Source organism: Triplophysa dalaica, chromosome 11 (genome assembly GCF_015846415.1).
Source record: "Triplophysa dalaica isolate WHDGS20190420 chromosome 11, ASM1584641v1, whole genome shotgun sequence".
NCBI lineage: Eukaryota > Metazoa > Chordata > Actinopteri > Cypriniformes > Nemacheilidae > Triplophysa > Triplophysa dalaica.
The window spans coordinates 18300183-18316103 of NC_079552.1; the positions used below are offsets into that span (position 1 = coordinate 18300183).

General features: G+C 38.5%; 1 protein-coding gene across 6 annotated transcripts in view; it reads left to right on the forward strand.

Moving 5' to 3' along the window:
• LOC130431205 (KH domain-containing RNA-binding protein QKI) overlaps positions 1-9396 on the forward strand; it is an 85671-nt gene extending 76275 nt beyond the window's left edge. Inside the window, exons 5-8 of one of the 6 annotated variants that reach the window (XR_008908177.1) lie at positions 758-845; positions 1332-1631; positions 2451-3722; positions 7304-9396. Coding sequence is in view for 5 of the 6 variants with exons in the window: in XM_056760078.1 (XP_056616056.1) it covers positions 758-845; positions 1332-1631; positions 2451-2554 (492 nt within the window). In the remaining variant the exon portion in view is untranslated. Of the gene's footprint in view, positions 1-757; positions 846-1331; positions 1632-2450; positions 5605-7303 lie in introns of those variants that run through there. The other 5 variants (XM_056760082.1, XM_056760079.1, XM_056760080.1 and 2 more) reach the window with 5 other exon arrangements.
• The last annotated feature ends 6525 nt before the right edge of the window (positions 9397-15921 follow it).

The window sequence follows — 15921 nt, forward strand, 5'->3', positions numbered from 1 at the left end:
AGACTAATTATGTCACAGACATTCATGAATGATATTAGCCAGAATGTTGAAAGTGAGGGTGTATAATAAACCATATAAGCCTGGGTTCTCCTGAGGTTTTTTTTCTCGATTGGAGTTTTGGGTTCCAGGCCACCGTTTGCATATTGTTTTTCACTATTTGCCTGGCCGGGGGGGCTGCTTTAGAATTCAGAAGTTAGACATAATTAATATTGCATATAAGAATTTATAGTCCGTTTAATATTTGACCTGTGGTTCTCTCTCCTTTATCTCAAATGTGTGCTTTCAACTGTGCGTGTGTGCGAGTGTGTTTGCATCTATGTCAATGTGTGTAAGTATGTATGCATATTGTGTGTGTGGAGCATTTGTATGTCTGTCTTTTGTTGTTTTCACCTTTTTCTTGTTTTTACAGGTATATGCCTTTAGTTGTTTTTCTTGTATTCAATGTCTCATTACAGCTGCTTTGTAACAATGAAAACACATCGCATTTCTCTTATTTATCTGAGCAGGAAATGTGCAAATTCAGCGATTTTGGCAAAAAATTATCAAATTATTTGAATCATACAGAAGACAAATTTATATAACTGGATAGAACAGGTTTCATTTATTCAATTTTATTTGATACTTTTGTTTCATGATGACAAGTGAGGCTCTGCCTCCCCTGACCGCACGTCACTGGTTTATATGTGTTTTGTAACTTCACTGGTGCTTGTATTTATTAGCTTATTTTTGTTTATTTTGTGTTTGTTTTTATGGCCAGGCGGAAGGAGAGGACAGCCTGAAGAAGATGCAGCTAATGGAACTAGCCATTCTGAACGGCACCTACAGAGACGCCAATATCAAATCACGTAAGCCACCACTTCCTCTAGCGACAACAGAGCGCCCTTTGTGACAGCAGCTTTCTGTAATCCTCACCACTGCTCTCTTATAACCCAATTCTGCGCTCTGACAAACGGCTGTGTATTCTGATGCAGAATTAGCAGCTAATGAAGCAAACTAATGGAGAACATGCACAGCTTTCTGTGGAAACAATGTTTCCTTCATTTAAGGGATGTTGTGACAACATTCTCTTCACTTTGCTACTTGCTTAAAAGCACTGAAGCGCTGTAAACCTGCCACTGTGCAATATTGTTAGTGAGGGTGTTTGTTTAAATACGCCGCACAACCCCCCCCCCCTCTCCCTGCATTGTTTACTAATGATCAGGAGCAGCGTAAGCATCGCTGACATGCTTTATCTCTAGTGTATTCCTGTGCACGATACTAATGGTTGTCTTTTTTTTTCCCACCCGTCTTGATCTTCCCCCAACCCTCACATTTTTCCCCGCTCACTGCAGCTGCCCTTGCGTTCTCTCTTGCAGCCAGCGCCCAGGCGCCCCGGATCATCACAGGCCCTGGACCCGTCCTGCAGCCCACAGCCTTGCGTACACCCACGCCTGCTGGGCACACCCTCATGCCCCTCATTCGCCAGATCCAGACCGTCATGCCCAACGGCTCCACCCACCCGGGGGCTGCCACCCTGGTGCAGCCCGGTCCGGAGTCAGGCCTGATTTACGCGACGCCCTACGATTACCCCTACACGCTGGGCCCGGCCACCTCTATTCTGGAGTATCCAATCGACTCCACCGGGGTGTTAGGTAAGCATAGCTGTGTTAGCCTATCAGACCCTACCTTTACCAAATATACAATTATTTATGATGTAAGATGTGTGTCCTACCGCCTGCTTTATTTTAGCCCAATTTCCGCCCAACACCAGTTACATCCTCTCTTTTCCCTTCTCGGGATCACCAGCCTTTGCATGGGAGTAATAGGCAATAATGTAAAACACAATATATCAAGCACTTTCTCTTAATCCATTTAGCATCATCACAAAAAATCCTTCTTAGAAATGTTTGCATAAATTATTTGGCTTTTAAGCGCTCCACTGACTTCATGTGAATAATGAGAGCTCTCTCTCTCTCTCTCACTCTCTGTCCTCTCCTCTCCACACAAGCTGTATGGCTTCATTAAAGCACTTGAGAAAAGCCGATTATGAATATCATGTTACCAACAGCATTCTGCAAGTTTAACACAGGCTTCTCCCAAAGGCACGGTGTTAAGTTGAGCAGCGACAAAAAGACTGTCCCGACGCCAAGAGCTGCGTGTCCAATTAGAGCCGATGAAGTCGGGTTTAGCTACTGTCCAATAGGCATGTTTACTGAGCTAGTCTAAAGCGAACTGGCTCACGGCAAGTCTTCATAAGACTGCATTGACGTTATGCTGTAGCCTACAGTATGTGGGGTGGAGGGGATGACACTAAAGGGGCGTGCACACTTTCAGCGATTCACAGCAGCCAAGTGTATGTTGGGCGGTACGCAACAGTAAAATCGCTGTATGTTTGAACAGAATAAGCAGAAAATATTTGAGAAAAAAGGTGTGATTTTCACCCTGTGTTCTCTCTTGTGTGACTTATACAGCATCCTCAAAGGCCGAAGAGCTGCCCCTCTACCTGGGCTTTCAGACCTGTCACATTCCCATCACAGTCCAGCGTGGAGAGCCGACCGGTCGGCCTCCCTTTTAAAGTGGCCCTACTCTATCCCCACCCCCCTCCGACATCCCCGCCCTCACACCACAGACACCCCCACTCCCCGTGTCCCCCAACTCGGACTGGCTGGACTTTCCAGCCTCTTAACTTCTGTTTCCTTGAGTCATGTTTGATTTTTGTTTTTTGTATTTTTGTTTTTATCTTCAATGTGATGTGTTTAGTTTTGTGTGTTTGTGTACCATGATGAGGGAAACAAAGCACTGAGCCCCAAAACTGCTGCACAAGTCTTTCTGGATGACCCCCGTCACTCAGTCCAAGCGGGCCGCATCAGAGTGAGGGGCGTCAGGAGGGGCAACATGAGGATGTTTAAGGGACAGCGGGGGTCACATGAGGTGGGGGAGAGGAGGGACTATTTACAAGTCTGGTGTTGTGTGTTGTTTCCCCAAGGACCAGCAGTCCCAGCACTAATTTCCCCTTCCTTTGTTCTTTAGGCGTGGCTTTCCCTACGAAAGGCCAAATTCATTTCCCAGGATCCTCACTGTGCCCCTCATCCCATCCGAGTGTTAACACACATGCGCTTTCGTTCACAGCTGCCTTTTGGTTTCGAGCAATATTTGTTCAGAAGCATGAACCTAGCAGTCAGCAAAACACACTCCTGTATGTTTACACTAGGCTGTATTGTAACACATTTTCCTTGGACTGTGCTCCTGACTGCTATTTTTGGCTTTTTTCAGAAGGAAAAAAAACCTTTACTAATCACTTAATGCATTGCCCTTTTTGTACCACAGCAGACGTGCCTAAATGTTTGTTCTCTCTGTGCCATCGCTCGGAGAGTGAGTTTATCAGTATTATATTTAAAGACAGATGCAAGATTACGTGACTAGTAAAGCCACTTCACGCTCGACTGTCATACTGTATTCAAGCAACGCAAAAATCGAAATGAAACCATGTTTAAATTTTCTACGAACAACGTGTTGCATATGAAAGAAAAGTATTATTTGTGCCTTAATTTAAATACTTTGTCCTGTACGGTCGTAGCGCTCAATATTTTGAAACCTGTGTGATTTGAAAACTGTGATGGTTTGACCTCATCTGTGTTTTTCTGGTGATTTCATTGTAATCCAAGCAGGTGGGGTGACAACTAAAGTTCGAAGGCACGAATTGCGCGTCCATCCTTACCAAAGGGTAGTGACCGCAGAACGAGGTTAGTTTAGTTCATGTGCTTCTATTCATTACCAGTTTGTGGTGATCTGTCGTGTAACGTTTTCGGTATGAGCATGTGAAATAATGTGCCATCCACGGTCTGAATTTAACAGACTCAGCCTTACTCGCATTTAATAAGCTGCTTAGGGTGTGTTTGTTTTATAGCCTCTGAAATCTCTCCATGCACACGCACCCGTGTTATGTTTCCTGCGCTAGTGGAGGGCTTCACTCTATTCCATTATTTGGATGACCTTATGATGTTTATGATAAATAATGGAGCTCTTCATGTTTTCAACCCATTTCTAGTTACTCAAATAGCAGCTGGGCTTAATGTATTGACTTTTTACAAATGCAGGAGTCATTTGAATAGATGGACATATTGTCATGAATTTATTGACGCAAAAGGGATGGAGCATTGACAACTATCAAATTTAAGAAAAGAAAATTGAAACAACTTAAAAAATTGAAACGACTCCTGTAAAGGACTTAGAGTTAAAAGGGATAAAAACAGAAATTTTATAAAGAATTAAATTATTAATTAATATTAAAAAAGATTAAGACTAAAGAAAGAATGTTAAGAAAATAAAAATAGTATTGCTTTTGCAGATTATATATCTGCACCATACCAGAGACTAAATATCAGTACTGTCTGTTTATCTGTTTATCGAAACATTCTCATAATCACTAAAATTAATTATTTTTGGGGGAAACATTTCATGCTCCTCTTTAAAATCATTTAGCGCAGGTGTATTATCACTATGTGTTTGTGTTTGCATGGTTAATGATGCGATAGAGGTGTTTCGTGCCATCTTAAATGTGGCTCACTTAAACTGGCATAGGGACCACAGATATCAAGAAGACCACATACTGAGTTTTTTTGCTTTCATCCTTTATAATGTTATGTGTTTCATATCTTATTTTTTGTCGTACATGTTTTATATAATGGAACTACTGCTTTGAAGAAAATCTACTTTGAAAGAATCCATTTGCACAGAACTTCCAGATTCTCACTCTGTGCATTTGTATTGGACCACACGAATCACTTATTTTTATTTCAGCTGTTTACTTTATTATTGTTGTTGTTTCCATCTGTCGATATTTGCCTAATTTGATAAAGAGATTCTGCGTGGCACAGGTCTTTTATTTTGCACTGAATATGTCAGAAACATTCATCTCCTCTGCTCCCAGCAGACATCCACATCAAATCTCAGACCATTCAACTGAAATGAATCTATTGAGTCTTACGGTCGACCAGCGTTGAGCGGAGAGTAATATCGTCTCCGCTCGACGGATGCGTCCGTGTCAGAGTCTGAATGCATTTAAAACGAAAAAAATCCACTTGATACTTTTTTATGTTTTACTGTAAGCTTCTTTTTGAGGTTTTTTGTTGTTAAAAAGAAAATAGTATTTACTTGTGGCTTTTCAAATATATATAAAAAATATATATCGAAAATATATAAAGCAGGAATGTATATTAATTATCAAAATGTACTTGTATTTTGGAAGAGATAGCAATGGTTATTATAGAGGGCTGTTTGTAGGAAAGAAAAATATGCATCATAGCAGCTTTATAGCACCACGTTAGAGAATTTCCTCTATTTTTGGATATATGTTAGGCCTTTATATATGAATGATAGAATTTTTTCAATGTTTATATGCAAAAACATTTTATATTATGTGTACTGGTTGTGGTTTGTGTGTAGTCTGTAATGCTGAGAGTAATGGCTATGAATCCCACAGCTTGAGTTTCCATGGCTATTATGCTAGAAAATTCCTAGTAGTGTTTGCTTTGTATCATTAAAGCCAAGATTTTTATGTTGTTGTAAATAGAAAAAAAAGATTTTAAAAAGGCAATAAAAAATGTTATTGAATAAAAAACATCATCGATTGTATTGGCCATGAATTATGCTGACAATTTTTTTTCAAGCCTCAATTCTTAAGATGAAATGGATCTTTCATCTCCATCATAACTAGCGGCTTGTTGCTTTAAGCTTTTTAATGCTCTAATGTTTAATAGCAGTCAGGTAACAGCGTGACCTTCACTGACTGTCATCAGATCTGACACGTTATTTCATGACTCATTAGCAGCTTTCTCTCTCATGGTGCGGTCACATTACACTTACACTTTTTTCGGTTCCATTCACTTCTTCATTTAAGCGAGCAAATGGGAATGACTGCATAGCTTCAACCTTTGTAATAAACCTCAGGTTTGGTGAATGGTGATTGAATAAGTAGTTTGAATTTCTAGTGTGACTTCGACTTGGGTCCAATCAGATGACTGCTACTAACCATTAGACACATCTGTATTCCTTTAGAATGTTTTCTCTCTTGAGTTTCTCCTTCTTAAAATGTGACCCATCAGGATAGGCTGTCCGTCATACTTAATATAAAATCATGCTTTGACCTCATGATTTTAATTGTGTTACAAAAATGAAGACAAATGTTTCTTCCAGTGCTCTCGCATTCAGGCAACCCACAGCAAGAATTGTTTTTAGGCACAAAAAATACTTTACACAAGTACGTGAATGCAAATCTTCAAGCTTTCAGAGCTCAATTTGGTGCGTTTTCAACATTTGCCACAAGAGGGGGTTATAGAACAGTTTGCAAGATGTAAACAACACTGGTCCAGGAGCACTTCCTGTTTAAATTTTTGGACACTAGACAGACGTTAGAAAAAATTACAAGATTTATTAATGAAACAAACAAACAATAAAAACGGGATTTGCTTCTGGACCAGTGTCGTTTACATTTTGCAAAATAGTCCATAGCTTAGCATTAGCGTAATGTTATTTTCTGTTGTAGACTTCTCTTTAGTCGTGACAACTATCATAGCACAGTTGTAGAATACTAGTGCAGTTAAAAAAAATGTTATGCAATTTAGTTGAAGTGTTTTACACCTTTATAGCTAGCTTACATAATAAAGACACAAACTTTAGGGTAATTAAGGCAACATGTTTCTGAACGCAATGTGAATGAAATAAAGCTATAACTATCAAAATTTTACATCTTTTTCTGTTATTTTTTACAGATTTGCAATGTACTGTATAATGTAAAAAACTGCCATTTTACGCAATTTTGCCGTTCTACAGATTTTTCAGGTATTTATTTAAATGCAGTCAAAAAAACGTAAAATTACAGACAAGTCTGAAATATACAAAAAAAAGGGGGAAAACTGTTATTTTAAGGTTTATTTAAAGCTTTTTTTAAATACGGTCAAAACACTAAAATAACAGAAAAAGACGTTTACATAATGTGGAAAATAACATAATGCCTTTTTTTTCGTGTTTATTTAGTTTAGAATCTCTTAAAATGAAACTTGCATTAGTGTTCACACGCTTCTGTTAAGTATTTTTTCACACTGTCGTACAGTTTCATGTCTGGCGCAACCTCAAATTGTGCGAGATGTGAATATCGCGCTGAGCCTGGTTGTGATAGCTTTATAAATTCTATTCATATTGTCATCCTGCTTCCACTAGCTGAAACTAATCTCCTCTATGTCTTTTTTCTGTTCCTCCCTATTGTTTTGTTTCCCTCCATTCCCTGTTTCCCTTTTCTGTTCGTTTGTCTTTATAACCCACTCAGCCACCACTGGCAACTAACACCTGACCTTCTGACCTCTTCACCCAAAGATGACCTCCCCATTCCCTGCCTGCAGATCACATCTCTGCTCTTAAAATGAATACATGAAAGACAAAAAGAGTATCTAAGAGCCTTCACTTGTCAAAGGCGGTGGATATGCTTTTGCGTGGGACGCGGGCGGCAGACGCCCGTCACTCCGGACTCATTTCTCGGAGGGGTGGATGGTCCTGCGACTGTAGATCTGCACTCTTTTTCTTATGCAATAAGCAATAATAATTTGCCCAATACTCTCTAAATGAAAGCCAGACCTTCAGCGATTCCCAACACGAAACCGGTGAGGAAAGGACGCCAACTGCCCTCCAGTCACTCAAGTTACGGTAATGAGTCCGTCAATGAATGTATTGCATGATGGTGTGGAGGGTGCATTCACCTCGCATCATAGAAATCCTGTCAGCCACCGAACATCTGCAGCTCAATGTCTCTGCCGTTGAGTATCACAACAGAACATTTGAGAATCGATCACAGCGCAGCGGTGTGAGGCAGCGACGACTCAATCCAATATGTAAGAAAATGTATTTTCTGCATCAGTGTAAGGCATTTCCCTTCCAGAACAATCCAACACTTCAGCGAACGAGCCTCCTCGAGGATGTAAAAGCCATGCTTGCCTATCTGCTGTACAAATGTATGAAATCTGTAGATAAATGTTCAGAGTAAAAAAGAATGTACAGAAAACGTTTTAATATCAAACAGAGAACGTATATTTTTACAAGTTAAGTTTTTATACTATCCGAGAAAAATAAACAATAGTACTGAACCCTTTACGAAGTGAAAACAATCCAGTTTTATTTAATTGGATGATGACGTGGATGACCAAAACAAACCTCTCATCGTGCAGATGGGGTTACTAGGGAAATATCATGAAAGTGCCTTGTGATTTCTCATGGTTCGTGTTCGATCTGAATGTCATCCCAAGTGGCGAATGAGCAGAACGGTACACACAGCTTTACCGCGGTAAACCACCAGCCTGTACCTGCCTTCCTGTTTCTACTGCAACCAATCTAATTTTCATCCTAATTCAAGGCCTTTTACACCACACGGTTTTTGACTGACTCGGGTAGTCGACGCTTATTTATTGCCTTTAATCTTGACCATTCACAATTGTGGATATCTCACTCGCCATATTTGAGAAATGCATTTTCTGTCGAATTGTGTGCTTTGTAATATTAGTGTGGAAATATGTCACAACACGGGTGGTGATGGGAACACACTGAAATGTTTTTGTGGTAGAGCTGTGTGTACTGGCAGAGCCAGACTGCACCATAGAAATGTGTATTCCCCCTCAAAACTCTTTCTTTACTATGCAACAGAATGACCTATGACGTCTTGAGGGGAGTCTCTGTGATCTCAAACATGTCTTCCTGTTGTGTCTTTCTTCGGTTTTCACCATTCAGCAGTGCCATATAGTAGTATGATCAAGACAGAAGGTATTGATGTCAATGTCCAATGTGTCAGGATTTCGTCAGATTGAGTTTTTGGTTTTTCGATTACTAAGAGAATGAGAAATGTCCAAAATATACTAAAGATTATTTTGTAATCGATAAAGCATGATGTCTCACTCTCGATAGCAATGACGAGTATAGTATTCTGGTTTGTACTGGTAAATAATACGTTTGAGTATATGTGAAGGTGAAGTGTGTTATTTCAGCAAACCTAAACAGGTTTTCCAAAACCAAAACTTTTATGAGGTATGTTGGATGAAAAGCTAGCTCCTTTTAAAAAATTAATCAAATATTTTGTAATTGGAAATTTAAAAAGAAAAGTATTTTAACTTTAAATCACACATTGGATTTATAATCACGTAATAATAAAAATGACACAATTCACATAATTCAAGAATTATGTTTTTCATGAGATGTTGTCTATCATACATGTGCATATGAGTCTTTCAGCCCCAAACATGTGTGTTCCCTGCCTAAGTATTGCCTATAAGAAGACATGTCTGTTTTTACAGCCATTGTTACGAGTTTATAATGTATTTTTCTATCTTATTTTATATGTATGTAAAAACCACATTAAATGCCTTGTCTGTTTCCTGAGTAGGTGAGGTCTTGGCAGTTTGATATATTTTAGATAAATAATAATGCTTTTCTCTCATTAAAAAGGCAATAGTACTTCCGGGTGTTTTATCATAAAAGCTAATATTGCATATCATTACCCAGTAGCGATTCATCATAGCGGTTATTTGCTGATCCGAGGTTCTCGTAGGAGTCTGTGGCTGAAGACGGTGCTGCTATGAATCAGCCGTGATCTGTGCCAAGAAAGCACTTTCAGCATTGGTAGAGCTCTATTTCATCTTGGCCTTAATAAGTCACGGTTGGCATTATCATTAGCTTCAAAGCTACATAATGCAAGGGATATTTAACGCTCTTCCCTAATAGACGATCAATCAGTGAATAAGAGCAGCTTCACATCTTTCCTTCTGACCTTGACCGGGAAGATCAATACAACATCAATACCGCCCCAACAGAATAGACTTAGACATTAGTGTTTTTTGCAATAATCGGTATTGCCAGATAAGCACTTTCAATGATTTTGAAAGACTTTGGCACAGTAAGGCTTTAATTACAATAAGTGAGGCATTGTAATATTTTAGTTACCAAGCTGGCTTGTTGTCTAAAAACAGACAGTTCTTAATCTAAAATGTTATGTGACCCCAAAACATACAGTGTATGTCAATTCTTATAACTAATTTATGAAGCTTTCCTGTAGCTCAGTGGTAAGAGCATTGCGAAAACAATGCAAGGTTGTGGGTTCAAGCCCAGGGTGTCATGGTTTCACCTCTCCTTGTCAGGTATTTCTTGGTTTAGAGGTGGAATCATACAGAATCCTTTGTTTCATGTGGGGAGAGATGTTTTTGACCTTGTGGCCTCCCATACTCTCCCCGAGTCGCGTCTTCGTTCCTACCCTCCTGTTTCCTAGTTTGTGTTAATTAGTTTAATCCCTTGCATCTGTTCCCTCTTGATTTGCTCCCCTTTAAAAAGTCCTCGTGTTCGTTGTCTTGTGCTGGTTCATTGTACGTCTTACCTCGTCTGTAGCTGTTTGATATACTTGTACTGTGAAAGTCTCTGTATATGATTCCTAGTCATTGTGGATGTTTGCTGTTTCATGCCCGTTCTTGTGCCTTGCCTTGTTCCTGTTTTATCCGTATCTAGTAAGTCTTAGTTTAGTGTTTGTTCCCAGTGTTTGTTTTCTTAGTTTAGTTAGTCCGTGTTCTTGTTTCTGTATTTAGTTTTCAAGTCTTGTTTTCCCCATTGTGGGTTTTGTTTTGCCTTTTGTAGTGTTAGTCTGTTATAATAAATCCTTGTTACCCCTACCATCTCGTCCTGCCTGTGTCTGCCTGCTATTGGGTTCTCCTGCCCTGCCTTGCCACGAGAATCGTGACACCGGGGACTCGCACATACATATGTATAAATGTATAGGATAATCCAATGTAAATTGCTTTGCTGTCTGCGTAAATGTAAATGAAGTTGCTCATTTGAATGAACGTGTATGACCTAAGTGACGGATTTTGTTTAGAGATGGGGCTTCATTCCATTTTCTAACAGCCTTACATTTTCTAAGTAATTCAGAATAATTGTCCATCATACAATAGTTGCGTTTTCTAGTTATATTATGTTTGAGCTTTGTTCCAAGCATCAGAAAATGACCACTAGGTGCATATCTGTGACCAAACATCAATATTAGGATAATGCACACAGAATGTTAAATTTTTTGTTACTTTTTTTATAAAAAATAATACGGTACTGGGTAAAAGTCTTAGGTCGATCACCACTGGGCTTTGTTTTTTCACCATATTTACAGCCACGGAAGAGAATGTTAAAGACTGTTCAAGATTTTCATTTAATCATTTCTAGATATACTGTGTCCATTCAGTGTCTGTTGAAATTCAACAAAATCAAACTTCAGGAGTGACAAAAAAGTATTTTTTTTACTTTTTTTTAACTTTTTCTAAAAAAGAAATATTACTGTTGTATTGCTTAAAGTTGAATATGAACTTGTTTTCTTTACAGTATGTAAGGTACATATTTTCTGTTATTTTGAACTGTTTCTTGAGTTTTTATTTAATACATGCAAATAGAAAGATTTAATTTTGTAATTTGAGCAAAGTATTGTTAGAATGAAACAAAATTATAACTTTACCTAAACTCATACCTATAAATAGTCTATTCAGAACAACAGAAAATATTTTGGAAATGTTCTCTTAATATTTTGCCACGGCTGTATTTTTTCAGTCTCTTTCTTAAAATACAATGAGAAAATACTAAATTAGAAAGCTACGATGTATGGTGATCTCCATTGGCACTAAACACATCTTGATGTCATGAATTCATTGGATTTAAATTAAAAATGAGGTTTCATTGCATTTAGGTTTAAGAGAGACAGGTTATTGATGAAATGAAAGGTGAGATAACATTCACACAAAATACTTTTCATTTTAGCCTATAGAAGCAGTTTCTTTATTTCCTGTTCTTATACTGCAAAACACTGTAAAAACACTTGACTCAAGATGCTCTGGTGAACTAGCATCATTGGACTTCAGTTTATTTAACAAATTAATATTTTGTATTATAAACAAAACTTAACCTCAATTGAAAATGTGTACGGCGAACGTGTTTTTAAGGTGATATTTCTTGTGTTTTTCTGGTTGTATTCTAATAAAGAGACTAGGACTTCACATTCAATCCCGGGTCGTGCATTGGAATTGCCGTGTCTATCACAGGCCTCGAATTGCCTTGGCCTCTCCAGCCCTCTGCTCAGAGCTGATAAGACACGCTAGTGGCCCCCTGGCTGTTTGGTGGTAGAAATCGCATCTTGAGTCACCACCGGGTTTCAATCCATGAAAGTTTGTTTGCGCAAGGAGAGAAAGAGACTCCCGAATCTCACGATTCAGCCACGGGACGTGACACCAGAGATATTCTTTTCTCTCATTCCCTCACTTTCTGAATGGTTCCGCTCAGCTTGAGGGCAGAGGGGGTGTCAATTATCTCTTGGTAAGAGGAGAGGATAGCCTATTCAGCGTGGATGCGCCGCATCCCACAGTGAGGAGATGGAGGGATGTGTATGTAGTAAAATGAAGAAGTGAATCTGGTAATTAAAAGAGACATGGTGCATTGAAGGAAGCGGGGGACAGGGGCGAGAGAAGAGGCGGTAAGAATTGTGTGGGGACGTGACTTTTACTACACAGGTGTTCACAACAAAACAAAACAAATAAAGAATGAAATCACTGCTCTCCTTATACATTTGCAAAGCAAGCTGTAAATTTTTAAAGCCTTGAACATATTCTTGAAAGTTTAAATTAACCTGCCCCTCAACTTTACTATCTCTGACAGATAAACAAGTGATTAACAAAATGGATACAGCACTTGAAATGTGCAGTTTTCAAAGTACAGAGAGATTATTTTGTCGAAAGGAAATAAGTGAATTTTTGATTACATACAATTTGTAAATAAATGTCAGATTATTTTGAATCTGACAGTGTTGACATGTTGAGTGATAGTATAAGCCAAACACACATTTTGTGTGAAAATGAAGCAGGAGGTTGCACAGAAAAATGAATGAACATGAATCTCTAAACAGATTTTTTTGTGTCTCAGCAGTTTTTAAACTATAAGGTGTCTTTAATCATGGGAACTTCTGTTTTTCTACATTTAGTTAGATACGTTAATATTACAGGGGTTTATATTAAATGCAGTTTAATTCTGGAATCTGCCGTTTATAAATATTTACATGAAGACATAAATCCTGTTCCTTTTCAGATTTATATTAAGTCAATAGAAAGCTGTCAATTACTCAACTCAACTTTATTTATATAGCGCTTTTTACAATTTTCATTGTTACAAAGCAGCTGTAATAAGACACATTGAATACAAGAAAACCACCTAAAGGCATATACCTGTAAAAACAAGAAAAAGGTGAAAACAACAAAAGACAGACATACAAATGCTCCGCAAACACAATATGCATACATACTTACACACATTGACATAGACGCACACACGCACAATGAAAGCACACATTTGGGATAAAGGAGAGAGAACCATAGGTCAAATAGTAAAAGGACTATAAATTCTTATATGCAATATTAAGGGGCAATCGTGGCCTAATGGTTAGAGAGTCGGACTCCGTTTGATCCGTTGGGCCGGTGGGTAACGATTGCGGTGCTCTTGAGCAAGGCACCTAACCCCTACATGCTCCCCGGGTGCTGCAGTGATAGCTGCCCACTGCTCTGGGTGTACGTGGGTTCACCACTTGCTGTGTGTTTGCTCAATAATCACTGGATGGGTTAAATGCAGAGGTCACATTTCGGGTATGGGTCACCATACCTGACAAATCGGTCACTTTCACTTTTTTTTTTTTCACTTTCACTTAATTATGTTTAACTTCTAAATTCTCAGCTCTGCCATCAGGTCTGGGCATGAACTGCATCCTGCGGTAACCTTGGAACAAAAAGACAAGACTGGCTGAGAGTAGAGTACTGTTCTGCACTCTTTGATGCAACAAGTACATCATTTGTTGTTGGATGTGTTCCTGGTTCCGGTTGATCTAAATAATGCAGCCTAAATCCTCTGAGGATTAATATTATGGAAGTGTAGTGTATGCAAGATTAAAAAGATGCGTCTTTAGTCTAGATTTGAACTGACAGAGTGTGTCTGCCTCCCGGACAGTGCAGGGAAGAATATTCCAAAGTTTAGGCGCTAGATAAGAAAAGGATACCACCTGCATGGTAAAATATGTTAAATGGAGCTGTGAGTTACACAATTATTGGTTACTGTTAATGTTTCAAAATAAACCAATTTTTTTTTTAAAAACAAATATGCAAAGGGTATAATATGTGTAAAAGTTGGTGAGTAATAAGTTAAAATTCTGTGGAAATCTTTAGTGCTTTCTAGATCTACACTTCAAGTGTGAGGTGTGTCAATTTTGATCCTAAAACAAAACTGCAATTGTAAAAATGAGGACTGTTTTAAAGAGGTTTCCTAAACCCTTTCCTGTCTGTCATATGGCTTGGACAAACAGAGAGACCACACCTAAACTCACACCATTGCTGGCGCAATCTCAGACGGTTGGGAGTAATGTTTTGATATACCCACGAATAGTTAACATAAACTATAGTTGTCCCAGTCTCAACAAAATGTCACCCTCACCTTGCAAATTCAAGATTAAAAGTTCAAAAGAGTGAAAGCGACAAATATAGAAAGAAAGATAGTCCCCACGCTGACCGCATTAGCATGTGAGGGTAGGATCACATTCCTACTGAATCGCCAAACCTCATTCCCCACACTTAGGAGCCAAGACGCCTCCCTAATGTGGAGTGTAACACAACGCAATGAGCCTGAGAGGAGATGAAGAGGGGGGTGATGGCTAATGAGGAAGTAATTGTGCAATGGAGAGCTGAAGGAGCTTTACGATAGGCCAAGAGAGAGAAAGTGGAGCCGTTCTGGGTGAGAGAAAGAGCCCTGAGAGGGTGTTTAGCAGTAGCAGGAAGGATCGTCTTGGCTGTGCTGAGAGCGTTGCTGACCTTCATGTCCGAGCAGGGCGCTACGGCTCAGCTTTCTGGTGACAGGGTGGCGTGCTTCACTGCAGAACAGGACATGCGGTCGGGGCGATGCTGACTCCAGTCAGTCGAAATGGTTGTCATGTAAGAAGAGGAACGCATGTGCTTCCAGCAGTTATAACGAACATGAGGATGGACGATGAATGTGTATTATTTGAAAGCTCAAAATGAACCAAATGCCATTTATTTGAAAGACAAATAACACACAAGTACACCGTTCGAGCAAATTGTTTTTATAAAGATGTTTGTTAAGTGCAATGGGTGTAATGATAGTAATAAAAATTCAATATAAATTTGGATTTGGAAAATGTAATGATCTTGAGGTGAACTAATATTATAAATCTACAAAAGTAAATAATATCAGTTAATACAGTAAAGTAATCGGGAAAAATGTCTTAAAAAGGGAAGGTACTTTGAGACAATATCTAATATCATTACAAATGCTATTGGGTTTGAAGGGGTGAACTTTGCAATTATGGGCTAGTTTTTTAGTAAACTGATTATGGACCATCTATAAAAACTTTATACGTATTACAGTGTATACTTTATACTAATTTATATGCCTAATACGTATATCTATAAATATTTAACCTAAAAATCCTTTTTATTTACTCATTTCATTTGTAAAATAATTCCTTATTGCAGTCAAATCGATTAATTGCGATTAATCCATTCCAAGATAAATGGTTGTGTTTATACAATTTGTCTATTGTGTGTATACTGTTAATATATATATATATATACGTGTGTGCATATAAATGGTTGCACATACTCGTGTATGTATATATATATAGAAATATACGAAAATACATAGACATATGGTCATATTTGTTCAACATGTTTCCTATTTATATATGCCTTATATATATATATAATTTGTCAATCAACATTGCTTTGTTCAGACCTGTAATGAGCTGTATTATCATGAAACAGCCTGCTGTTAATACAAATTTTCGAGCACTCCACTGCAGGATTCGCTGATGCTTCCCGCTTCAGTTTGTTTACC